The following is a 26,265-nucleotide window of genomic DNA, read 5'->3' on the forward strand; positions in this document are numbered from 1 at the left end:
ATCGTATACAATTTTATCCAAGTCTAAGCTTTTAAACTTCTGCAGTTTGCATTGTTACCTGATCATTTACTTTTTTGTATTAAAAATTATAAACATGTGGCAACCCTAAAATTTTTATTTGTTTTAAACTATCAAATATTACAGAAAATAAAATTTAAATCGGCGCAAATTTCACTGTGTTAACCTACGGTATGGCATACTATGAGTGTGACGATATTTTGTTGCGTAACGAGATTTCGTTGCGATTGATCGACACAGGCACAGTAATGAAGCGTAAAGTCGTGTCATTTTGTGCGATTTTAGCAAAAAAATCATAATATGAAAAATTTGCATTATCAACGAAATGACTCATCACTTGAGCTTAAGCTTCAAAGTTAATAGAATAATGCTCTTAAAGCGCTGCCCTTGCACTGTTCGCACTTCTAAAAAGTCTCAGGCGGCACGCATCGCCGGCTTTCAATAGCGATATCTACAACCTTTCCCCCTACACTACTTCTACTTACTACAACAAAGTCTCTCTCTTCTTAGTTGAGAGCTCAATTCGTTTGAATTGCTTAAATTTTCTTGCTAACATTTGCCGCTTTCTAGACACTTCTTGGCGTCACCACAATACTAGCACCTTCTCTACTACTTTACTGCCTATCTGCCACTCTCATGAAATTCAGTAATTCACCTGCTATGATTTTCTGCTCACAAACTGCTAAGCTTGCACAGCATTGCATAGCCTTGCCCGCTTAGCGTGACTTGCTTTTTTGCTGATTATGGGTACTCAGCTTTTCCTGCACACCGCCTGTTACACTGCACTTGGCTGCACAGTATGTAGAGCAAGCCGAAAAGTATATAAAATAACATTGCATTGCTAACAGTCGTAATCGTCCACCACAAATCAGCACTACCCCTCTTCATCTTGTAACGACAAGCTGCCACTCTCCAGTCAGCTACCGTTTGTTATTGGCAGTTGCTTGTTCTCCAGTCCTCCCGTCCTTCTTCTACTACAATAAACAGCATATTTCGCGAATGTCGTCGCCAATGAGACCACCACCACCACCAACAACAACTGCCATTTACATGCGACTACATTAAATGGTTCTCTGTCGCCTTCGTCTTCGCCCTCTTCTTCATTGATGGCATGTTGCGTTTGGTGACCCAATTTTCCGGCGGCATGCAAGCAACAATTAATGTAACCGCTGTTTAGTTGCATTTTTAGTTAGTTGTTGTTGCTAATGTTCTTGTACGTAGTATATACTTGTATTGTACTGTGCTTTGTTAATCACAGTTCTTTGCAAACATAGTAGTTTTCTTTGTTGTTTTAGATAGTTACCCCTTGTTTTTCGCCACTCGCTTTGCTTTGATTCATCAGCCAAACAAAAACACTGAAATTTCTGATTGCATTTTGATATATTGTAGTGTATAGGCTTGTAGGCACTGGCAGATTGACGGGGGGTTCACCCAAAGTAACATCAAGGTTAAAAATATAACCGATAATATATTACCTGTAAACTGAATTTGCCATTAATGTTTAGTCGATAGAACATACCAACCCTTATGGTCCATAGTTCTTGCATACTATGGTTGACCCAGATCAAATCTACCTTTTTGTCGGCTGACTTTTGTGATTGCAAGTTTTTGACGTGAAGCCTTCCTTGTTGACTACGTTCTTTGTAGCACAGAGGCGGATTATTAATATCGTTGCAACAAGATAGTGATCCGTGTCGATATTTGGCCCTCTGAACGTACGTCCGTCTAGACATGTCATCTGTTTATCATCGATGCGAAGGCAGACAAACAACTTAATAGATTCTATTGTGCCGGAATCTGATACGGGCCCCAAGGAAGTCGATCAACTCCAGTCCATTAGCGGTATGGTAGGGTATTGAACACCTTCTTTACCCAATCGCCTAGCACGATGTTGACATCGTCAGCATTGAGCACATCATTTTTGAAAAACTTCGCTTTGCTGCGGTTTGTGGCTAGACGTTTATTCGCCGGAATAAGTGGCAGAACTCGGCTATGGAGTCTGTTCACTACAAATCCAAAACTGAATGTGCATCCCTTTATATGGCCGTTTTGGTAGACTTCACAAGGGTCGCCTTTCGTTATGCTTAAAGCGTTCAGAGGGGTCGTCATTATAAGGGAGGTTTCTCTCGTTCAAGGCTCTGCTTAATTTTCTGTTGGAGCAAGTTTTTTGTGGGGTGGGTCCAAAACCCTGTGCACAACCACAGAGAGTTCTCTCACTATAACTCGCCTTTAAACGCTTTTTTCTTGGTTATCTAGGGGAAGTTGTTGGTCTAAGATTTTGAAATCATAAGATGCGGACGTGAAAGACAGTCAAAAACTTAAGTCACTTACCTGAGTTTATACACAAGACCCCTTCACTGCTTTCCGATTTGTCGAAATTTTGTTATATTACATTATATCGATACTTATCGATACATTTCGAAATTTTCCTTTTTTGTTTTCTTATTGAATTGTGTTTTTCGATTGGTTCGTCTTATTCGAGAATCGGATTTGTGCATTTTATCGATTTGGATTTATAAATTTACGGATAAATTATTAAAAATTTAATATACATATATTTATTCCTACAAAGTATCAGAATTTGTTGTGTCGATTTTTCCATGAAAATCATATTTTTTAAAATGTAAACGAATAAAATAAATTGATAAACATGAATGATACTTTCGATACGATAATCGGATAATCAACTTTAATCGATTTATTTTTATCGATTTTTTACTTTCGATAAATGGTTAGAATCTTGCTATAAATTCGACCCTATCAAAATGCAAAGATTTATTGTCGTTATTTTTTTGTGATATATTTATTGAATAAAATAAATCGATAAACACAACTCATACTTCGGTTTCTGATAATTGGATATGTGCTTTTTATCGATTTTTACTTCCGTTAAATAATTAGAATATATATATATAAATATATATATATATATATACATATATATTATATATGTTTGTTCCTATCCAAATGCCCAGATTTATTATCGGTACTTTTTCCATTCATAATTTTTTTTTAAATTTAATTCAATAAAAGAAATCGATAAACATATTTTATACTTCGGATTTGTGATTTTAATCGATTTGTTTTAATCGATTTTTACTTTCGATAAATTATTAGAATTTTGATATATGTTAATTTCTATCGATATACCAAGATTTATTATCGGTTGATTTTTCCATTAATAATTTTAGTTTTTGTAATACCTAATCGAATAAAATAAATCGATATTATTATCGATATTTCGGATTTTTGCTTTTAAGTGATTTAATTTTTATCGATTTTTATTTCTGATAAATAATTAGAAATTTGATATATGTACATATATATGCACATACATACATATGTTCATCGCTATCAAAGTGCCAAAATTTATTTTCTGTTGATTTTTCCAATAATAATTTCATTTTTTGTAATATTTAATAAAATATATCGATAAATATAATTGATAATTTCGATGCGATAATCGGATTTGTGACTTTAATCGATTTATTTTTATCAATTTTTATTTCCGATAAATAATTAGGAATTTGATATACATACATATGTTATACTTCTATTCAATAATCGGATTTTTGACTTTAATCGATTTGTTTTTATCGATTTTTATTTCCGATAAATAATTATAAATTACATTTAAGTATATTTATCGATTTACTAAAGGTCTGACATATTTGTGTAGATCTTATTTGATTTACGTTTATCGATTTCCTCCTCCCATCCAAAAATCCGATTTTTTCATTGTATCGAATCGAACATATGCGGTTGCAAAGTGTTAAAAATATTGAGTTATCTTAAGGCAAGCTTCATTACAAGAGACTTATACTAAAGTATGCCAAACATATACATATATGTATGTATGTATGTATGTAATATCCAAAATATTTTATCTGCTTACACATACCCTAACAAATTTCATTAAGAAAGTAATAACAACCATGCAAAGACAATTAAAAATTCCAAATTAAAATTTTTCGAAATCTTAATCTGAATCTTACGCCAGTAAATAGGCGGCTATGCATGAGTGTGTGTGTGCGTGTATTAACGATCTCTGCGGTATTCATTTAAACTATTATTAAAACGTCGACCTCGTCACGCCTAATTTCGCATACACATATTTTCTTTTCTTTTTTTGGGTTTTTAATTATATGCATATTGAAAAAGGGCCAAAATATCGCGCAATATTCCAAAAATGAGAAAAAATTCCACAAGAAATTGATTGCAAATCTTCAAAATTTTAAACCTGTTGCCATGAATAAAAGTGTCATAAGAATAGTTGTTGCTGTGTTAACTTTAGTGCATTTTTATTAATCAAGATGATATTAAATTTTTTTTCGACATGGCATAACCTTGTGCCCGAATGGGGAAAAAATTGATGAGTATAGTAAAAACAAATGATGAGATTAAAAAAAATTGAATAAAAAATAAAAATAATAAAAAGGAATAAATAAAAAAAGAAAAAAATAATAAATAAGTAAAAAAAGAAACAAAGCAAAAATTAGCGAAAGCAAAAAATTAAAATAAAAGTAATAAAAAATAAATAAAAAAAAGCAATAAAGCAAAATATTAAAATAAAGGTATTAAAAAGGTTCGCAGTCGAAAAAATGGATAATATACAAAAGGCCATAAAATGTAAAAATCGCTTGTAAAAACAAAAAACCAAAAATATTTGCCAGATCTCTATGCTCTTGCGCTCTTTTCGGCGCTAAACTGCGCTCAGCTGTTGACGCTGCGCAGGCGCTTTCAAGCCACGCAGCAAACTATTTTATTTTGCACCACAGCGTTTGTTGGCAATTTGTAAATAAGCGTTTGTGTAACGCAAATATACACATACATACATATAGACAGACATATACTTATTTAAAAAAAAACACACACATACATAGGCATGTGTGTATGTGTATGTCTTCAAACAGCTTGCAGCTTTATTTATTTGCGCCATTTTCACATTTCTTAGACTTAGTTTTCAGCATTTTCAATTTGGCCATTTATTTGTACAACGACCTGCACAAATTAGAGATACAGTTACGCGTCGCATACACGCACATACATGTATGTATGTACATACATACTCATTCATGGATGCTTAAAATGCCATTCAGCCGTTGAAATCACCTGCGCGAGCACTTACTATATACAATCCTACAAAGCAATATTCATATATACATATATACATATACACATATACACGTATGTACATATACACTTACTAACATATATACTAGTAATACACATACATACATACACACACTGGCATATTTATCTCCAGTAAGTCGATCTTCATTTTAGCCGCTCAAATTCCAATTTCGCTTTCAACACCAGTCATTACGCTTTTGCTAGTAATTTGCATATGTTAATTTTTACTTCTTGCTGTGGCCACCATCGCCATCACCACCACCACTACTTGCCGATGTTGCAAAGTTTCAAAAGCGTAAAAATGAGAAAAAAATAGCAAACAAATTGGAAAACAATACAAATGTTGAAAAACTAGCAAAAAAAATATATAAAATGATAACAAATTTTTTTTAAATTATTTTTTAAAAATTAGATTTTTTTAATTTTATTTTTTAAATATTTTATTTAAACTTTTTTTTAATTTTTTTTTATATGTACATATTTTTAATACTACTATTTATACATCTTTTTCAATTTCATTTTTTAAAAATTAAAAAAAAAAAATATTTTTTAAAAATTGTATTTAAAACTTTTTTTTTAATTTTTTGTCATTTTTATTTTTTAAAAATTTTATTTAAAACTTTTTTTAAATTTTTAAAAATTCTGTTTTATATATTTTTTTTGCTATTTTTACAACTTTTACAATTTAATTTTTTTTTCGGAATAACAAAAAAAATAATTTTAAAATAGTATTTTTTAATGCTTTCATATTTTTTTGCTGTTTTTACAACTTTTTAAATTTTTTTTTCAAATTTTATTAAACAGTTTTTTTTCTTAAATATGTTAGCTGGTACAAATAACTAACACACCAAAAATAATAAAAAGCGATGCAAATAAGCAATATATCTTTAAAAAAAATAAAAAAAAGTTTTTTAAAGTTAAAAAAAAAAAATCAAAAAAGTTAAAAATCAACCAAGTGATGCCATCGAAAAAAAGTCAAAAAAAATTAAGCGATGCCAGCGAGTTAAGTGAAAAATTTGGCACACCAGCTATTGTGACATTTTTCTGCATTGCAATTTTGTTTCTCTTTCTCTATTTACATATGTACACTTTGTTGTTGTTGTGTTTACCATCATTCGCGTCAGACGCCTGTTAAACGCTGTCTAAATTAATGCGCATTTAGTTCGCATAATTTCGCCTGACTTATGAATTGTTTATTTGATTTGAGTGGCTGTGTGGCAATTTCGTAGTCAATGGGGCTGCACGAGTTTTCATTTATTTTCGAGAAAAAAAATTAACTCTCTTCATCTCTTCAGTGTTTTTGACTGCTCACGCCACTTTTGTTACTGTTATTATTTACAAACAGATACGACTTTTTTCGGTCATATGGATTCCTAAAGAGAAACATCATATAGGTTACCTATCCACCTACTCGCTGCGAAGGTTCAGAATTTATCTGCCTCTTCTCCTGCTTCCCACGGCAGGTACTGCGTCGAATACTGTCGGATCCGGAGTGTTTTCAACCATTCGGATACTGTCTGTTTATTCGCTGAACTATTTCAATGTCATAGTATATCACATGCAGCTTATCATTCCATCGACCGTTGCCAACAACTGTGATTTCTCACATGTCTTCTTTTAGTTAGATTGCCTCATTTAATTTCATCCAACGTTTGTTAAACCCGTTCTATATATTGTGGACACTATATCCTTCTGATACGAGCTAAATTGCAAGAGGTCTGGTAAACTCCTCACCGTCAGTGACGTTCGCCTTTTCTATATTAAGAGAAATTGGGTTAGCTAATCATTGTTCATTCAGAATCCACTTGATTAAGTTAAAAATAGAAATAAATGCGCCTGGTAACAGCAGAATCGAAAATGTAAATCCGATGAGTTTGAAAGCTTGCAAGGTTCCCTTACCAAAATCCCATCAAGATGGCAACTAGCAGGAGTTCCCCTGTATCCCAGCTGCAGAGAGGAAGATAAGGTGGAAACATCTAGGCACTTTTTTCTCCACTGTCCAACTTTGGCATCTCGGTTACCATACTTTCCATGAACGCGCGGAATCGGGTGGAATAGATATTAGACGGCTTACTGCATTTATAGCTAGCTCTAGGTGCTTTGTCGGTACGCGATGATCTATTTAATCCATACCAAAAAGCTCTGGGTGACACAACGGTCATCCGCTTCTAGCTGTCTTATTTATCTAAGCTAACCTAACTTAGCTAACCCAACCAGTTTACAGTTGTAAAAATATGTACTTTAGAGGACGCCAAGTTAAACTAATCAACACGTCCTTCTTAACTGTCCTGTATTTTCAAAAACAATGCTGAAATTTCTCGGATCTCAGACCTACAGCTAAACTAATTATCTGAGGGAAATAAAAATTAAGACCCTTAGTGGGCTTCAGGGCGTTCAAAAAGTTTTGTCTGTAATCGTACATGAGATCCAAGTGCAAGAATTTTATGGTTTCAAACAAGACAGTGTCTTTAGCAGTTCAAATCCTAAACGTGATGGTATTCTGCGGAAACTCATTACAGTTATTCATGCGTGTTGACCAATGATTCCCAATCCTAAACCTAAGGGTATTCTGTTTATTACAGTTATTCGTGTGTATGGACCAATGATTCCCTCTGCCCTTAAAGCACACAAAACAGTGACCTTTTGGGGATGTAACGACATCTCAACAATGGGTGGGGAATTATCGTCACTCCAATTTGATTTGCCAATACGTACCAATTGCAAAAAAGTAAATATCATTGTTGAACTAAATGTGTCGTGCGGATCGAAGCATTATTTTGGTAATAAATTTGCGCGAGGCGGAGTAAGTCTGTTCATTATAAAATGACAAACCGAATGGAATATAAATCAATTAACAAAACTGTCAGAAAGACCAGCTCTGAAAAGCAATTTTTCCACACTGAACATCACACGTTAAAAAAAATTACCTGAGAGCAATTATGGTTCCGTGGACATCATCTATTCATTTTTAACAGAGCAGTCCTAACCAGTACTCAAAGCAACCTCTCAGCTTCGATATATCCATGGTGGAGCTGGCTAATAACTGTTCCAATACTATAGTTATAAATAATAGTTGGGACTTAACATGTTTAGGCAATATTAACGATATCAGTTAGGATTTCAAGAGATCTAACGAAAATAAGTTTAATAATGCCTGTATTTACATATCTGTCAAATGCCAATTATTCCCGGATTTCGGTTTGAGGAGTAAGTCGAACTGTTTCGGATCTTAATATTGACTAGGTTAGGTTAGGTTAGATGGCTATTCAAAGATCGCACGTGAACTACTATATGTAGTCCTTCGTGAGGCCGGTAAAAGCCCCAAAACTAGGGAGAGGCTAGCCTTACTGAGGGCAAAGAGATCACTAGATCTCTTGCGATCGATCTTGGGCCAAAAGCCGTTTGCGACATTTCATGTACCGATGGTGGCCCAACGCTAACCAAGTTTCCGCGATGCCCAGCTATCTATACGAATCTGGGAGCACTGACCCGCTGCCATTCTACCAATAGTAGTTCTAGGGTGCCTTTATAGCCTAATATAGACTAGAAGTTTATCTAATTTGTGGGTTTCTAAAATAAATTCTAGAAAAGTCCTTACGCGGTGACCACAGTTGCAATCAATTTAGCCCTTAAGCCAAGCTTACGCTATATTTTAAGTGATATATAGTATAGTTACTTATGCAATATATGTCCAATAATGAGAGCGTTGCCAAAAGGTATCTGTCAAAATATTTACAGCCAGCCATCTAGGCAAATATGCAAATGGAGCGACTTGACCCAACACTACCCTTTATCTTTGTGTAGAAGAAAAGAAGGCGCTCGAACAGTAAGCGTGGAAGCAAAAACCAAGTGACATTCTTAGCATTCGGGCGGCTTTAAGCGTATAAGTTGTGGAGAAGACGGGAAGGAGGCGTGTAGTGCCTCAGTATTTGCGTGATTTTTATGCCTAAGCATGTGCAACCGTTGCGGATGTTTACGAGTAGCAGTTGTTGTTGTTGTAGTAGCATATAAATTTTACATAATAATGTCGGCTTATATTCATTGTAGTTGGCAGCCGTGGCGCAACTACAGGACCTTTTACAGCGACACTTATGAAAGTGCGCTCCGAAAAAAAATGCACACACACGTACATGTGTATGTATGTAAGTATTTGCGCTGCTCTTGTTGAGATATGCAAATGTGAAACCAAATCAAATATGAACTAGGCTGCATAATTCATTGAGCAGTGCAAGAGCAAGTGGGTCTAAGAGTATGTAAATTATGCTTTTTTGTGTATAAGTGTAGGAGTGTAAGGGTCGCTAACTATCTAAGGCTACTGTTGTCGCACGTGACACGGTAGCGGTTTGAAAATCGGGCATGAAAAGTGCAAAAAACTGCGTTTGAATATTTTGTTTGGTTAGAGCAGGTTGAAATGAAATTCACGATTTTCTATCCCCAGTACAAAATGAGGGAAATATTCTACGGATCATTCTGCACCAGTTTGCCTAAGAGAGTAAGGGTCCACAACCGGTTCCGAGACAGGTAGTTTAAAGGTTGACCAACATCTTAGTTAAAAAGTTCGCAATACTCTCTGGGGTTCATGTAGTATATTCGGCGTCAGGGGACTTGATAAGTTTTAGCTCGATTTTGACAAATTTTTGGTCATAAGATGACAGAGCTTAAACTCACTTTGTGCTCAATTTGTGTACTGGAAAGTGAAAGAATTAGAATTTGAAATGGTGTTAATGGGGTTAATGGGAAAGTGGGCGTGGCTATAGCCCGATATCGCTTCTCAATTTCAATTTTCGCTCTGTAACATAGGAATGTGAGAATAATGTGATATATCGATTTTGGTGGAAATTGCTTGAGTAGTTGCAGAGATATATAAGGTCATCTAAAGGTGGGCGGTGCCATGCTCAACGCAAAATTTTCAGACTGGCTCCTACAAAACGCTATCGTATTATCTCGGCTGTTTTCATACTGTCGGAGCGTATAACAATAAATTTGTTCTAAGAAAATTTGTATTAAACCTATTAGAGAGCCGGACCACCCCAACTCTTTCAAAACTTTTAAAATTAAAGATGTCCTTACTTAAAGTAATTCGTTGCATCAAATCATTGTAATATCGGAGGGATAAGTGAAAACCTTTTTGGAAGATCATTTGGTCCTAAGAAAAGTGCAAGTACGACGGTTGATGCCAAAATTACTCAACAACAGTCTTCCAAAAACAGCGTAGCGTTAAGGTCTGTGAAACAATACTTTCCGACTACCAGGAGCTCATGAAACGTATAATTAATTGCTGGCGATGAGTCTTGGATCTATGCTTACGACCCGGAAATAGACGATTGATCAGCCGAATATCGTGGCAAAGATGAGCCGAAGAATCAATGTTATGTCACAATTTTCTTGGATTATCGAGGTGTGATGCACTTCGATTACCTACCTATCGGCTAAAGTCTATAAGGAATACTATTTGTGTATTATGCGTCGCTTAAGCGAAGCCATTCGTAAAACGAGACTGGAGTTATGAGCCGTCGGCTCTTGCTTTTTGCACCACGCTAATGTGACGTCGCATACTCCGTTGATTTTTCGTGAGTTTGTCGCCAAGTTTTTAACGAATATCGTGGCGCAACCACCGTATTCGTCTGACTTAGCTCTGTGTGATTTCTGGCTATTACGAAAACTCAAACGATCGCTCAGTGCAAACAGTTTGAGTCAATTGAAGACTACGCGCTTTGTAGGCTATTTCAGAAATTGACTTGAACAACTGTTTCGAGGTTTGAAAAAAACGTTGACACAAGTGTATCGGAACCTTGGGGGACTACTTGGGCGTCTACGACATTTATTTTGAAGAATAAATTAAGAGTTTTAAAATTATGAACAAATTCTTAGTATTTTTTGGTTATAGTAGTATAACTCCATATCTAATATGATAAGTTTTAGGTGATACAAAACTATTATACTCTGTAGCAACACGTTGCAAGTGTATAAAAATATATATCTTTCAATTTTCATACGGAAGTTTGCCTTTACGTCAAAGTATTCGAAATACTCCAATAGTGCCCTTGAAAATGGGAAGGACACAATTTCAATAGAAAATTGAAAAAAAACGGGAAAATCAACAAGCCAAATAAACAATTTGCTGGAATTTCCGAAATATTTACTATGTCAACTTTACGACGATACTTTTGTTGGCAAACAAAAATATTTGCTTATGCAAAACTTTCTCGAGAATGCTCTTTAGTTATGCTTATTTTTGCATACTTGTTTATTTCTAGTTTTCAATTAACACTGTTGTAGAATGGAAATTTAAGCACAAGTCTGGGAGAGTAAAAACTAAGCAGGCACCGAAGCAATTAACTGGCTGTTCGGTAGTGATTATAGGGTCTTCCACGAGATATTCGTATGATTCTAAAATCAAAACGATTATGAAAGCCGAAACGATAATGAAAGCAATCCATTCTTAATTTGGTATACCATAAAAATCGTGGAAGTTAGTATCAGTTCGAACTGAAAAAAACTCTAAAAATTCAACCACACTTTTTCTCTCAACCAGACATACTATATACATATATGTATATATACATATGGAGACATTTAAAGTTATAGCAGTTCCTGCAGTGATAGCTGTAAAACCAGCTGTCAAAGTATATATACATATGTATTTGATATTTATGTTCAGTGTATAACTCGAACTCGACTATAACCTTGTAAGCGGTGTCTACAACAATAACGAAGCTGAAATATATATAACATAAGGTTTGTTTCATAATAGCTTACTATCACTAGCTAGCCAAGCTGAGTAGAAGCTGACAGAGTTGCTGTTGTCTACTAATGAAAGTTCTACGCTCCCTAGGGAGAGTCGAATCTCTGTGATTAGTAGCTCAGCTTTAACTATCCATTAAGAAAGAGCGCTCTTTGTCCTTCACATTCACTACTAAGCGATTCCTTCAACTCCTTTTCATAAGTTTCTTAACAAATTAAATAAATACGTAAATTTATGTTTAATTTAGCATTATGAACCTAAATCAATACCAAATATTAGTTCCAACTGACCCAGTGCCGTAGCTAGGGGGGGCGAAGGGGGCCGTCGCCCCGGGCGTAACGTCTTGGGGGCGGCAAAACGATCTTCGCTGTTTTTTAATATTCGGAAAAATATCTAAAATTTTTTTTTGCAAAACTGGTATTTAAAAACTCCAATTCGGACAAAAATTGCTACAAATTGTGTCAAAAGTGTACAAGATATAGGGCGAAAATGGTTTTTTCTCTATGGCTTTTAATAAGATGTCTTGTAAATTTACTATCAATTTTCTCAAAAACCGTATTGTGAGAATTTTGGAACTTCAGAATTTGCGTGGCTTCTAGTTCCGAAATTTTATATACTTAATATCGAAGATATTTTGTAAAAATTCACTTTTGTTCGAACCACCTCATGAAACTTGTAGGTAGGTAGATAAAGGGGGGGGGGCGGCAGAACATCCTTGGCCCCGGGCGCCCGAAGTTATAGCTACGCCACTGAACTGACCATTGTAGAGAACAAACTCTTTTATTTTTCAGTAAGAATGGCTAAAATTGTATTGAAAGGCTTCGAGTTCTGTACGAGTATGTAATTCTATTCGAGCTCAGAAGCTGCTTAGAACTTGATGAACTCGAACTAGGACTTCTATGAATTTCAGAGAAATTATAAATCCACTTAAGTATCAGATACTAAATGTTGGATTTATTAATAAGTTTATAATCTCACTTAACCTGAGATAAATATTTCACATATAACACCGTTAGATGTTCGAAAAAACTATAAACTGTCACCTTTTGAATACAAAACTAAAGAACTGAACGCCTTTATTGTTGGTTAGAACTATTCGGAACTTATATTTCTAAACCATGACGACACACCATGTACCTGTTGAAAAGGGAACGATGAACAACAAACGGTCACACCTAGGTTAGGTTAGGTGAATTTGATAGGCCAATAAGCCACGCATAGAGCAGTTTTGGTCCTTTGTGATACCAGATGGAGTTCAGTTCCCAGGTCTAAGAGTAGTAGTCATCCTTTAGGATGCCTGCACTTGACGCGAATTTTAATAGACTTTGCGGTCTCACTATCGATACCTGCACCAGTGTATCATACCGTGGGGACTGCCAATGCGGAACAAGTGCACTAGAGATGCTTCATTGTTTCCCTGGTGCCCTGCTCTAGACAATTCCTGCAGTCTTCTCGATCTGTCAGCCACATGCTGCGTGCGTGTGTCGTCACCAGACAGTGACCAGTTAGTATTCCCATTATGTTCTTACAATCTCTACTATCGAGTGCCAATAGGAATTTTGAGTATTTCCGTTCTACCGTTTTGCATGTGATTTAAGCAGTTTTGCACTTAGGTAGCTCATTCCAACAGGTTTGATTTTCTTTAACTAGTGCTTTGGGCTAGAAATCATTTAAATGTGCTACTGTAAGTAACCGTTAGAAGTGCTGCTCACTTATAGCAAATTGCTGTATACAGTGCATGCGAAAAGTGCAACATTCAATTGCTTTGAAAATATGTTTTCTTCGACTATTGCTTATTTTACACTTCAACTTTTGCTGAAACTGTTTTTGTGCGACATTTTTTAAGTTAGAATTTTACGCCAAATTGCATGTCGCACCTTTATCACTTTAACACTTGAGGTTCATTTGAATTTCTGCTAGACTTTGCTGACGTCAGAGGCGTTCAAATAGTTGCCAATGAGATGCGCCAGCAATTTTGTGTTATTTATGTGTTGTAAATGCATTATAAAACAAAAATAAAACAATAAAAAACATATTTCCTTAGTGCAATTGTTTTCTTTCTATTTATTTTAAAATAAAAAAAAGAGGAATTTTGTAATACACACTCATCAAAAAGTTGAAATTCCAAATGAAATGCGTGACTGTTGGGAAAAGTGCATTGTTGACAACTCTTATTAATACACAACATTTATGAGTTCTATAACCCAGCAGCAAGCCTTCCTCATCGCCTGGCGGTATACTGGCTGAAATGCTTTGCGCTTTTGCGCCACCCGAAGCCTTAGCGCGGGGGTGCGCGCGCCATTGTAGTATTTGCTTAAACTATATGCCTCACACACACACACACATATACACACACAGCCACCTAAGCCAACTCATGCACACCAGCGCGCTTGGAGCGCGTCACTCAAGCCGGTTTCCGTTGCAGTCAACAAATGTTAATCGCCTGTTTTTATGTATGCGCCACACACACATATATATAGTTAGTGCATATCCGTTAGTACTATCCAAGTAAACTGTAGAACTAACAGTTTTAATAGCGTCTTAATGTTGTAAAAGTCTATACGCCGCCAACAACAACAATGCTTAATAAATACACTCATTGCGCTGTAAAGCACCCCCAACCCTGAAAGACAAGTGGATATCCACACACTATGCTTTATGCGCTTTGAGGCTGTGTCGCATCCGCCTGACAGCTGGCTGTGTACTTTACATATATGACACCACCATAACGTGCGTACACCGCACGCGCGCCCTTAGTACCCAGCCAAAGTTCGTCTTGCTTGGTTGTAAGTCTTTTGCGCGCAGTGTTTGCCGACTCCTTAGCCACACCCGCCGCGCGGCGCGCACTTACATAGCCTGCGCGCCGCCTATGTCACGCGGCACTATGTGTTCTTACTTGTGTGCTGTGCGGTGTTGTGTTGTTGGTTTGTCATTTTTTATTTTATGCGGAAGCTACAAATATCTGCGTCGTTATAGCGTCTCGGCGCATTCGTTTCGTTGGCTTTGTAACGCGCGGTTTAAAGCGTACTCACTGTGTGTACCGCCATACTACTCCCACTACTAAGTGCCTAACTAACTACTACTTATCTAATAGCATACTTACTTATTTATTTACTTGCTTCCTGGTTTGTGTCTTATCACTACTGCTCTTGTTGTACATTTTCATATTTAATCTGTTGCGTGGTTTTCGTTGATTTTTTTCTGTTTTTTGGTTTTTGGTGAATTCAAATTTGTTAGCGCGCACGTGTTGTAACGGTAACCACAGCAGTGTCCTTTGACAGCCTGTTGGCGGGCGCATGCATAAATTATTTTTTGTGCCGCAGTGTAACAACGCTTCCAGGTGTACAGTGCTTCGAAGTGAGTGGAAGGTGGCTAAAAATGTGCCTTGTGAGGATAGTGTGTGAAAATAAAATTAATTTTTAAATTGGGAGTTATGTGGATCATAGAAAAAAATTTGAAGAAATAATAATTTTTTTCGTCAAAAAATTATTTGAAAATATTTTTTTTATGTGATAATTTTTAATTTTGAAATATATATCAATATATGTATATTATATTGATCACAGAAAAAATTTTAATTTTTTTCGACAAAAACATTATTAAAAAATATATAAAAAATAAGTTAAAAATTAAATATTAGAAAAAGTATTAAATTTTATCGTCAAAAAATTATTGATTTTTTTTTAATAAAAATTGTTTTTTTTAATTAAATTTTTATATTAAAAATATAAGAAAATATTTTTTATATAATAATTTTTAATTTTTAAATATATTAATAAATAAAAGAAAAAGGTGGATCAAAGAAAAAAAAATTTTTTAGTCAAAAAATTATTAAAAAATACATAAAAAATAAATTATAAATAAGGAGATATGTGGATAATGGAAAAATATTATTTTTTTTTGACAGAACTTCATTTAAATCTTTTAATACATTTTGTTTTTTTTTATTCGAAATTTTTATGTTAACAACTTATAAAAAATATTTTTTTATAAAATAATTTTCAAATATATTGATAAATAAGAGAAAAAGGAAAACATTTTTTTTCGACAAAAAAATTATTATAAAAATATATAACAAATAAAATATAAATTATGAGGTATGTGGATAATAGAAAAAATATTTATTTTTTTGTCAAAGCTTAATTTAAAATTTAAAAAAAAGTTGTTAAGTTAAAAAATTATAAAAAAAATATTTTTTTATATAATAATTAGTAATTTTTGAATATATTGGTAAATAAGGTGGATCATAGAAAACACATTTTTTTTGTCAAAAAATTATTAAAAAAATATTTAAAATTTAAACAAGGAGATATGTGGATCATAGCAAAAGTATAAAATTTTATCATCAAAAAATTCTTAAAATTTTTGAATAAAATTTTTTTTTTTTAAATTTAAATTTTTATGCAAAACAATTATAAAAAATATTTTTTTTTATAGAATGAGTTTTAAATATATTGATAAATAAGAGAATAAGGTGGATCACAGGAAAATTTTTTTTTCGACAAAAAAATTATTAAAAAAATATATATAAAATAAAAAATAAATTATGAGATATGTGGATAATAGAAAAAATATTTTTTTCGGCAAATCTTAATTAAAATTGGAAAAAAAAATTTTTTGTAAGTTAAAAAATTATAAAAAAAATATAAAAAAAATATTTTTTTAAATAATAATTTTAAATTTTTGAATATATTGATAAATAAGGTGGATCATAGAAAACATATTTTTTTCTCATCAAAAAATTATTTAAAAAAAAATTTTATTTAAATAAATGTTGATCTTTAATTAAATACATTGGTAAATAAGGGATTATAGAAGAGGGAAAAGAAAACAATTTTTTTTCCTCAAACTAATTATTAATAAATTATATAAATAATAAAATATCAATTATGATGGATAATAGAAAAAATATTTGTTTTTCGTCAAAACCTAATTAAAATTAAAAACAAAAATTTTCTTTTTTCAAAAAGTTAAAAATTTTTTTAGTTAAAAAAAATATTTTTTTATTAATTTTTAATTTTTGAATATATTATAAATAAGGTGGATCATAGAAAACATTTTTTTTCAAAAAATTATTAAAAAAAAATTTTTATTTAAATAATTGTTAATTTTTAATTAAATACATTGGTAAATAAGGGATTATAGAAAATATTTATTTTTTCCTAAAAAAATGCACATATAAAAATTTTTCATATTAATAGCAGCATCTACCTGCATACAGATATTTTTTAACATTAATAGGAGTATCTATCTTATTCGCCCGAAAACATGCTGAATTTCTGTAATTTTTTCTCAGTGCCTAGTTAAAATGATGAAATTTTGTTTTTTAAAGCTTTATAAATTTCGTTTGCGAACGAAGGCGCTTTTCAATACATTAGCGTCCGTAAATGAAATCAGAAACAGAAACGAAAAATATTTGCTTAATATGTAGACTTGTTCGCGTCCGTAGTACTAGAAACTGAGAAAAAATCTAAAAAAAAAAAACATAAATTATGGCATTTTGAATAAAAAACCGATTTAGGAATATTTTTTAAATGAACGATTTTCAATACATTTCCCAAATTCTAATACCACGGATTACGCATCCCAGCGAAAATGTGAAACAAATTCCATGGCCATCGTTCAACTGTTGGTCGTTGTAAAAATGCTTGGAAATATGTGCTTTTGAGAAAAAACTGCAGAGCGCTAGACCAAGAAGGACCTGTGCGCGTGACACCGCGTTACCGACAAAAGAGTATTAAAGAAAAACAGGACGTGTGCAAAATATCAGATAAATATCTCATGAACTGAAGATTTAGGCCGCGTATATACAGACAAATAGAGGGACTCGGAATCGACCCAGCTCATCACGCTGATGATTTATATACGTATTTTATAGGGTCTTCGACCTTTTCTTCTGGTTATTACTAACTTCATGGCAAACTAATATACCCTGTTCTGGGTATAGAAATTGAAAATCGACAGCTCATGCGCCGTAAAGGAAAAAAAACTAAATTAATGTCTACATATTTTTGAACTAGAGAAGAGCTTGTTAAGCTACAAGGATCTGATCAGTAAAATTAAACAAATTTGGTCATAGATAGATGAAAAATAATTAAGGTTTTGTACAGCCAACTATGATCTATTGCAACCTCTCCGCGATGGCGGTGATGCGATCAGATGGATCCAAGAGCGTTGAGCCTGTTTCTACAAATTGCTGAGTAATTTAAAATCATCTGTTTTGGAGTTTCCGGTTCCATGTCGCAAAACCGGCAGTTTGCGTAAGAGACTATGCTCAGTGGAATTTGTAAAATAGGTCGTGCTGTATTTGACACATGATATTTCCATTGAATTCAAAATAATTAAACAAATAATATGAAATTGATTTCTGTCAACGCTTTTTAAACGCGCCGGAGAAACGCTTGCCACTTATATAAATTCCAAATAAATATATGTATATTCATATACATATTTATGTACCATACATATGTATTATTATCCTGTGCGACAGGCATATTGCCTTCCAATGCACCGATTTATCTACGCGCGACGAAGGCAGCAAACGCCTCGAATGACGTAAAAGAACTTACGCACAACGGTGAGCATAAAATAGTAGCATTGAATTAACTATGAGACTGTCGATCCCAAATCAATGTCAACTTACATACAAGTACATGCTTATACATAATACATGTCAGTGTATGTGTGCATGTGTCCACATATATTAAGTCAAGTTTGTTTTCCTTTTTGGCAAATGTGACAGAAAAGGGCAAATGGCAGGCAGAGTTGAATTTTTATTGACTAAGCGGCATTGAGCTGATTTTTTTTGTGTTTGAGAATTTACTTTCCGACAATTTAAATGCGTTTTGATACTTGTTACTTTGCGGAAATTAAAAAAAATTGATACAAAATTTTTGAAGTAAATTTTGCTTAAATATAACAATGAGAAGGCAGTAACTATTTTTAAGGGGTATTAAAAACGGCGGAAGGAAATCTACCTCGTTAGTATTTCCAGTGCAATTTGAAGTCCACATGATTCCTGACTGTCCTTGAAACTTGTCGATAGAAAACTGTTAGAAGATTTTTCGTTAATTAAATTTGGTGGGATCAATCTAAAGCATTCTTGATTAACAGAAAGAATTATTCATCTATTCTCGAGCCTTTGCAGAACTGTGTTTTTGTTTTTTTTTTGATTTCGGCTCGACTTTTTCCCTCCATTCCGATAAGTTGTTTGCATGTCAAACACATATCTCATCGGCAGTTTTAATGCTCTTCACGAATTTTGGACCGGAATTCGCATATTCAAGCGTCCAAAGAGACCTGTTTACGGTACCCTTTTTAAAAAAAATCATCTTTATCGAGAGAAGTCGAGCCGAATCATTCGAATGGACTTGAGAGAGATGTCGAGCTTTCTTGGCATCTTGTGATGGGTTCAAAGCGCTTTGTCGATTTCTAAGGATCTTGGGCGGACCTTCGTTCTGAGCTACCCAAGTGGCCCAGTGAAGTCTCTATTAGGATCGACCACATAATCAACCTGCTTCATCGAAGCAACACATATTTGGTTAATTTCGACATCGTATTCTCACAAAACTTTCCCAAACTCGGGATATTTTCAGTTTAAGATCAGACAAGATTAGATTTTTGGGTGATTTCTTTATTATTATCATTAAGCAATGTCTCTCTTTCATTGTCACGGAAGGTCAGAGCACGCTTTTATGCAAATCGAGGACATCATGCTTTCTTTCATTCTCACGGAAGGCCAGTGCACTCTTTTATGTAAGTCTGGGTTATCGTATTCTCTCTCATCCAATCGGATATTTTCAGTTTAAGATCAGAGAAGATTGAAGTTTTTTGCTGTAACTCTAATCCATTCTCTTTGAAAGTAAATCGTTGAATCCTGACAGATAAATAAGTCTCTCTGGTGTAGCATGTCAGCCACACTCTCTTAGTTGCAATATTAAAACCAAGCATTATAGAGATATTCTCAGACACATATTATTAAATGTGACCTGGTCGACGAAAAGGGGGCTAACGTGCGAAAACTAGTTTTCTGGGAAAAACTGTTAAAAATAATCGTCAGTTTCTCGTTATCTCATTAATTGTTCTCCTTTTTTTGACACCTAAGCCCCCTTTTCGTAGACCAGGTCACATATATAAAAAAATTATAAAAAATCTTTAAAAAAATCTTATAAAAATTAAATTATATATAATAAAATTTTCTCTCTCTTCTCTCTCTCTTTTTGCAGTTAATTACGCGCATTTTATACATAACATGTTCCTCCACATACAAGTATTTGGAAAACGACAACTTGATTTTTGAAAGTCGAACAAAATGGATAAACGCTCAAACGTAGCAAGAACATATTTAAGCAGTTGATAAAGAAACGAAAAACATAAATTTACGCACTTACTAGTAATTTTCAAACAGAAAAATTATAAGCAAACTAAAATTCGACAAACTAAAAGAACGAGTAGGAAATTATGCTTGAAAAAGAATACAAAAATCGATGAAAGCAAACAAGAATTATTCTTATTATAATAAAACTAAAAGTAATTGCTAATCTCTCTTTCTCTCCCTATATAAATACTATATATACATATATAAACGATTCTAGCCGTTCTACGCTTGTCTTCACTATAGTAAAATATTGAAAACTTTAATAAAGCAGCGAAAGTAAAGCAAGTAAATACTACAAGAAGCAAACACCAACTTATAGCAATTAAAAAATATATAAAAATATTTAGTAGTAGTCCAACAAATTCAGGGAGCGCCATAAATTGCATAGATAAAATTGCTTTAAATTAGCTACGCTGGCACTGGTATCTTCCGTACGCTTCCAACGCCGCCGTAGAAGAAGTAAATAGCAAAAAAAAATTATATAAAAATATTATATAAAGAAGAAGGTTTGTTAGTCTCCAATTAAACAAAAAAATATTATAAATAAAATATATGTATATATTGGTATGCCGAGCAGTTGACCAACGCCGCGCCAATTAAGCGAAACAAAACACCTTAAAATAATTTCAAGCAAATATATGTGAGAAATATTTCTAATTAGACGCTGAGCAATATAATTTAGTTCTTTAAACCAAACAAGCTTTTCGTAAATCGTGCGGAGCAAAGCAATTAAGCAATTGAGTAAACAATTAAAGCATTAACTAAGCAAACGAGGAGTAAAAAAATAAACAAAACTAAAAAAATAATAAAAATTAAAAAATAATAATAAAAGTTAAAAAAATAATAAAAACCACAAAATAAATTAATAAAAATTAAAAAATAATAATAATAAAAATTATAAAAAATTAATAAAAATTAAAAAAAAAATTAATAAAAATTAAAAAAAATTAATAAAAATTAAAAACAAAATTATAAAAATTTCAAAAAAAAATATTAATAATAAAATCACATAAAATAAACAAACTAAAAAAGAAGAAGAGTATAAAACGCGCACATTCGAAAACATTACTGCTTCCTAATTTAGTAAGAGTGAACCGAAAACCGATTGCAATTATTTAAAAAAGGCATCTAGTAAATATAGCAAATCATCAAGCATACTATAAACCCAAAGTCCTTCTAATAACAACTTGTTTATTGCAGCCAGAAAACACTTAGAAAAGCAACTTAAAAAAAGTACGCAAACAAAAACTCACAAAAAAAACTCCGCAAAAAAAAAAATTCCGCAATAAAAATTCTACACACGCGTGTGAAATTTCCACTTTGCATTCAAACCTACCTACTTACAATCCACGTCTACCGTCAGCTCCAGCACGCGCCGTACCACCAAAACGGAAAGTGTACAGCAGAAGAAAATTCATCGAAAACCACAAGCAACTAACTGTAATTTAAATAATTAATTGCAAAATAACAGTAAATAGTGTCAGTCAAACGAACAACCAACCACAAGCCATTCCATTGTAAACTACGCAATTTCTAGTTCTAACCTAACTATCTAACAATTAAACGCAATTTGATAAAATCAAAGTAAACTCTACCCAACTACTTACAATATACTATATATCTTTACATACATATATAGAAATACTACTTACCCTATATACTATACATACCATACGAGTTAAAAAGCAAATAAATTAGAAAAAAAAATAATAAAAAATAAAAAGTAGAAAATAAACTACAAAATCCAACAAACACAAAATGGAGGGTTCAAATAGTCCACGTGATATGCTGCTGCTCAATGGGCATGCCGAAGGTGCCGCGCATCACTTGGGCCTAACAAATGGCGGCGCTAGCGGCAGTAACAGTTTGCCAGCTGGCAATGTGAAAACCGATCACTTTAACGGTGATGATCTGTCGTCGAGCAGTTTTATGTCCATTCCACAATTCTATGCGGGACGTAGTGTATTCATAACCGGAGGCACTGGATTTATGGGAAAGGTGAGTGCAAGAAATTATTTTTATAATGAAAGCTTGCATTATGAAAGCATTATTTTAAAAGCTTGTGTTGAAATATGAAAGCAAAAATTGTAATAAAAATACGAAAGAAAAAATAAATATAAATCATAAAAAAAGTATCATATATAAATTATAAAAAATAAAAAACAATTACATACAGGAAAAGTATTGAGTGAAAGCTTCAAAATGTAGAATATAAAAGCTTTCGTCATATTATATAAGCACAAATTGAAAATTATAATAAAAATTATGAAAAAAAGCATACATATTAATTATAAAATAACAAAGTAATAATAAAATAAAAAAAATATAATACTTACAGATAGAAAAAGTGTTGACATGAAAGCTTCAAATTGTAGAATGTGAAGGGTGATCCCTACCTTTTCAAAGAAAAGACACAGAAACTTCAAACTTAATATTGAATGATAATATCTAACATTCAAAAGAACATTCCCTGACATTTATTTTTTGAAGATTATCTCTTTCAAATATTGGCCGCGGCTACGTCTGAGATAGTTAATCCGTTGAGTCCAATTTTCGATGACTCGTTGGAGCATTTCGACTGGTAACTGGCGAATGACACGCATGATATTTTGCTTTAAGGCCTGAATCGAAGCGGGATTGTCCGCATAGACTTTAAACTTTACATATCCTCACAGGAAAAAGTCTAACGGTGTGATATCACACAATCCTGGTGACCAATCGACCGCTCCAAAAAGTGAAATTAATGCGATGTGAGAAGTGGCGACGTTATGTTGAAACCAAAAAGGTCGCCGAGATCACGAGCTTCAATTTCAGTCATCAAATAAGCGGTTATCATGGCGTGTCTTCTGTTCCATTATAGTGGTTTTTGATCAATGCATGGTTCAAATTGATCATTTGTTTTCTGTAGTGATTAGTATAAACAGTTTCACACCAGGTTTTAGAAGCTCGCACAGAGCATTGCCTTCTTCCCGAATCGGTCTGTTTCTGCAGTCGTTGTTGATGCTTGTCTCGGAATAACTCATGATTTTCTCTGTTTAGGATTCTTAAAATAAATCAATTTTTCGTTGCCAGTGACAATTCGATGCAAAATTATTTTTCTTTCGTGCCTTTGAAGCAAAATTTTACAGGTGTTTTTTTGGTTTCCCATTTGGATTTCATTGAATTCATGTGGCACCCATTTTCCACACTTTTGGATCTTTCCTAAAAGCTTTCGAATGATCTGAAATTCTTTGCTGTGCAACATTTATCATGGCTGCCATTTGCTATTGACTCAAAGTACCATTCCCATCCAATATTGCATCTTCAAGCTTTTTTGGTGGTCTTCCACGTTTTTTATTTCTCACATCAAAATCATTATCGCTGAACAGTTGAATCATGTCTTTTGCATGTTGCTTCTGATAGAACATGATCACCATATGCCTCGACAAGCATACATTGCGACTCTGCAGCACTTTTCTTCAAATGATTGACTTCTTTTACAAATGAGTTACTTAAGTATGTTCTAGGTGGCGGTTTCGGTTAAGGGAGCCTCGCCAACCTTATGCAAATAATATTAAATGACATGAATCAATGAGCCGTATTGTGCGGACTAAACTTAACCGCTTGCAAGACAAAGCACTTTACATCTGCTGTTTGATGGTATAGCCCAAATGAAAACTAACACCTCATGTAACTCATTGCCTCATACGCGGTAAGGCCTATGGAAAGCGTTCAAAAGAGCAGCTAGTATTTGCATTAGTGGAGATCTTGGAACAACGACAAGTCAGGCTTTAAACGTGATTTCATTTATTGCCCACAGACTATCCACAGAAGTCTGCCCACATACTTGAGCTGCCATTGAAGTCAGTCCTTAATTTGACTCCTCTTATGCATTAGTCGTCTGTAAAAAGTCTGTAAAATATACTCAGTAAGTCCCCGTTTTTACCCAATTCTACCGATTTTCGAAATCATGTAGTATTAAATTTAAATTCGGTCCCTAACATTGCCTTCCCTTCCAGAGAGGAGTGGGGATAAAATTTAAGATTACAAGACACAGAGTCCAACTAGTGGGAGGTGGGATCTTTTCAGCAAAATTATATACCAGAGGCTTTCCCCTACCAAGGCACTGTAGTATCTTCGAAGCGAAGAACACAACAATTAAAGAAAGCTTTCTTGTTCTAACAATGCGTTTTCTCACAACAGAAAATATATTTATATACTATATTTAGACATATGGCCTATAGGCTTTGAAATCACTGAAGGCGCTTAGGGTTTCATTAAAAATAGTGAAAAAATGCCTTGACCCTTTAGTATATTTAACTATTAAATATCTATTATATTCACGATAAATCTGCAAAGAGTGTCAGGACATAGTGATATTCCTGGCAACTTTGAAGCCATAATAGGCCCCACACTAAAACTGGGAAGAGAGAATTCATATACCTCTGGCTACTTTTTGTCATTTAAGCGACAGATTTGTTATAAATATAGTTAAGTATAGGTGGAGTCAATACCTACTTGCCAAAAAAGTAGACAAACGTGGTACGAACGGAATATGGGCCGTAAATGCCGACTGTTAACATTCAAAAGGAATGACATAAGAACTTTAGCAGAAATGCTAATAAGTCATTGTCTAATTGACAGACATGACAGCATACTGGGAACATCATACATTGACTATTGTAGAAGCTGAGAGAAGAGAAGGTAGAAGAAGAAAAGAAACATCATAGTGACTAAAAAGAAGAGGAGACTATATAGTAGGACAACTTCTATGCGAATGCAAATCTCTGTATAGGAAAATAATTGCCACTATTCTTCGATGGATTCTTGACAATGTTTCGGAGGTTGCACAGAAAAAACTTTTTGTATTGAAGAACTGCTTCAGAAACACGGGGTGGTTCAGAGAGCACATAATAGAGTGAGGGGATTTTACTGCCGTTGGCTTCACTGTAGACCTCCTGAAGGCCTGTCCGCTCTACCTACCTACCTACTCACATATAAATATGTATAACAAAACAAGTTCTTAAAAAAGTAGCGAATAACTTCTGCTCGAGCGCTTTCTTTTACTCGTGTCAACCCCTTTTCTGCTCGCTATTTTCATGCATCTCGCTCTTACATAATAAACCTGCTAAATTATCCTACTTGAAATAGTTTCAAACCCCCCAACAATTTTTCAAAGCTTGGTAATTACGAAATTCTTGACACAAAAGTGTACTTCAAATTACAATACAACAAAACAGACACACACGCACGCACTTGTATTAGTTGGCATGTTGCAACATTTGTTTTCATTTATTTATTCATTTGTTCATTCATTCATTCATTCATCCGCCCATTGTTAGCTGTTTGTTTACATTAATTCGGGGTTTGTATTGTTGCCCGCTTCAAGGGGCATCACGCGGGCTCGGGCTCATCACGAAAATCTGTTGGTACATTTGCGAAATAAAAACGAGAAAAATATTACTAAAAGTTGGAGATAATGATAAATGACACTGAGACATTTGTTGCGCATTTCTTGCTGGAATTTCGGTTTTTTTTTCCTCCACTGTCACGAGACAGCGTGTGTTTGTTGTAAATTTTCTTGCTGCATTAAAATTCCTATTCTACTTTTAATTCGTGGACAAAGGCCCATGACGTTATTGTGTATTCATTTCTTTTTTTCCCTCAAATTTAGGGCGCATAAAAGTGCGTGTGGCATGAATTAATTTGGTGAGTGGATCAAAATGCTTGTAGTATGACATTTTCGAGAATTACATAAAATGAGATGATTTTTTCTGAGGAAAATATAAATAGCCTCGTATTATGTAATAATTATTCAGATTAGGTATAGCGAAAAGTTTTGAAATTTGAAAAGATCCGCTGTCTCTTAAATCGCGTAACTAAAGGTATGACAATGTCGTCGTATATCTCGTACAGCTCATCGTTCCTTTGCCGTTCTCAATGCGCAAGGATCAGAAATCACCCGCAGTCCCTCGAAAACTCGTAACACCTATTCATCAGATGTTGTCATCGT

The 26,265-nt window shown here is 33.7% G+C and overlaps 1 protein-coding gene across 11 annotated transcripts in view; it reads left to right on the plus strand.

The window, feature by feature from the left end:
• Positions 1-26,265, plus strand: part of LOC126755981 (putative fatty acyl-CoA reductase CG5065) — a 105,305-nt gene that overhangs the window by 63,984 nt on the left and 15,056 nt on the right. Inside the window, exons 4-5 of one of the 11 annotated variants that reach the window (XM_050468735.1) lie at positions 20,122-20,732; positions 21,474-22,271. In XM_050468735.1, coding sequence (XP_050324692.1) covers positions 22,032-22,271 — 240 coding nt within the window. In that variant the 5' untranslated portion in view covers positions 20,122-20,732; positions 21,474-22,031. Of the gene's footprint in view, positions 1-14,879; positions 15,022-20,121; positions 20,733-20,760; positions 20,780-21,473; positions 22,272-26,265 lie in introns of those variants that run through there. The other 10 variants (XM_050468736.1, XM_050468738.1, XM_050468737.1 and 7 more) reach the window with 10 other exon arrangements.

The sequence above is a fragment of the Bactrocera neohumeralis genome, chromosome 4, assembly GCF_024586455.1.
Source record: "Bactrocera neohumeralis isolate Rockhampton chromosome 4, APGP_CSIRO_Bneo_wtdbg2-racon-allhic-juicebox.fasta_v2, whole genome shotgun sequence".
In the NCBI taxonomy this organism is placed as follows: domain Eukaryota; kingdom Metazoa; phylum Arthropoda; class Insecta; order Diptera; family Tephritidae; genus Bactrocera; species Bactrocera neohumeralis.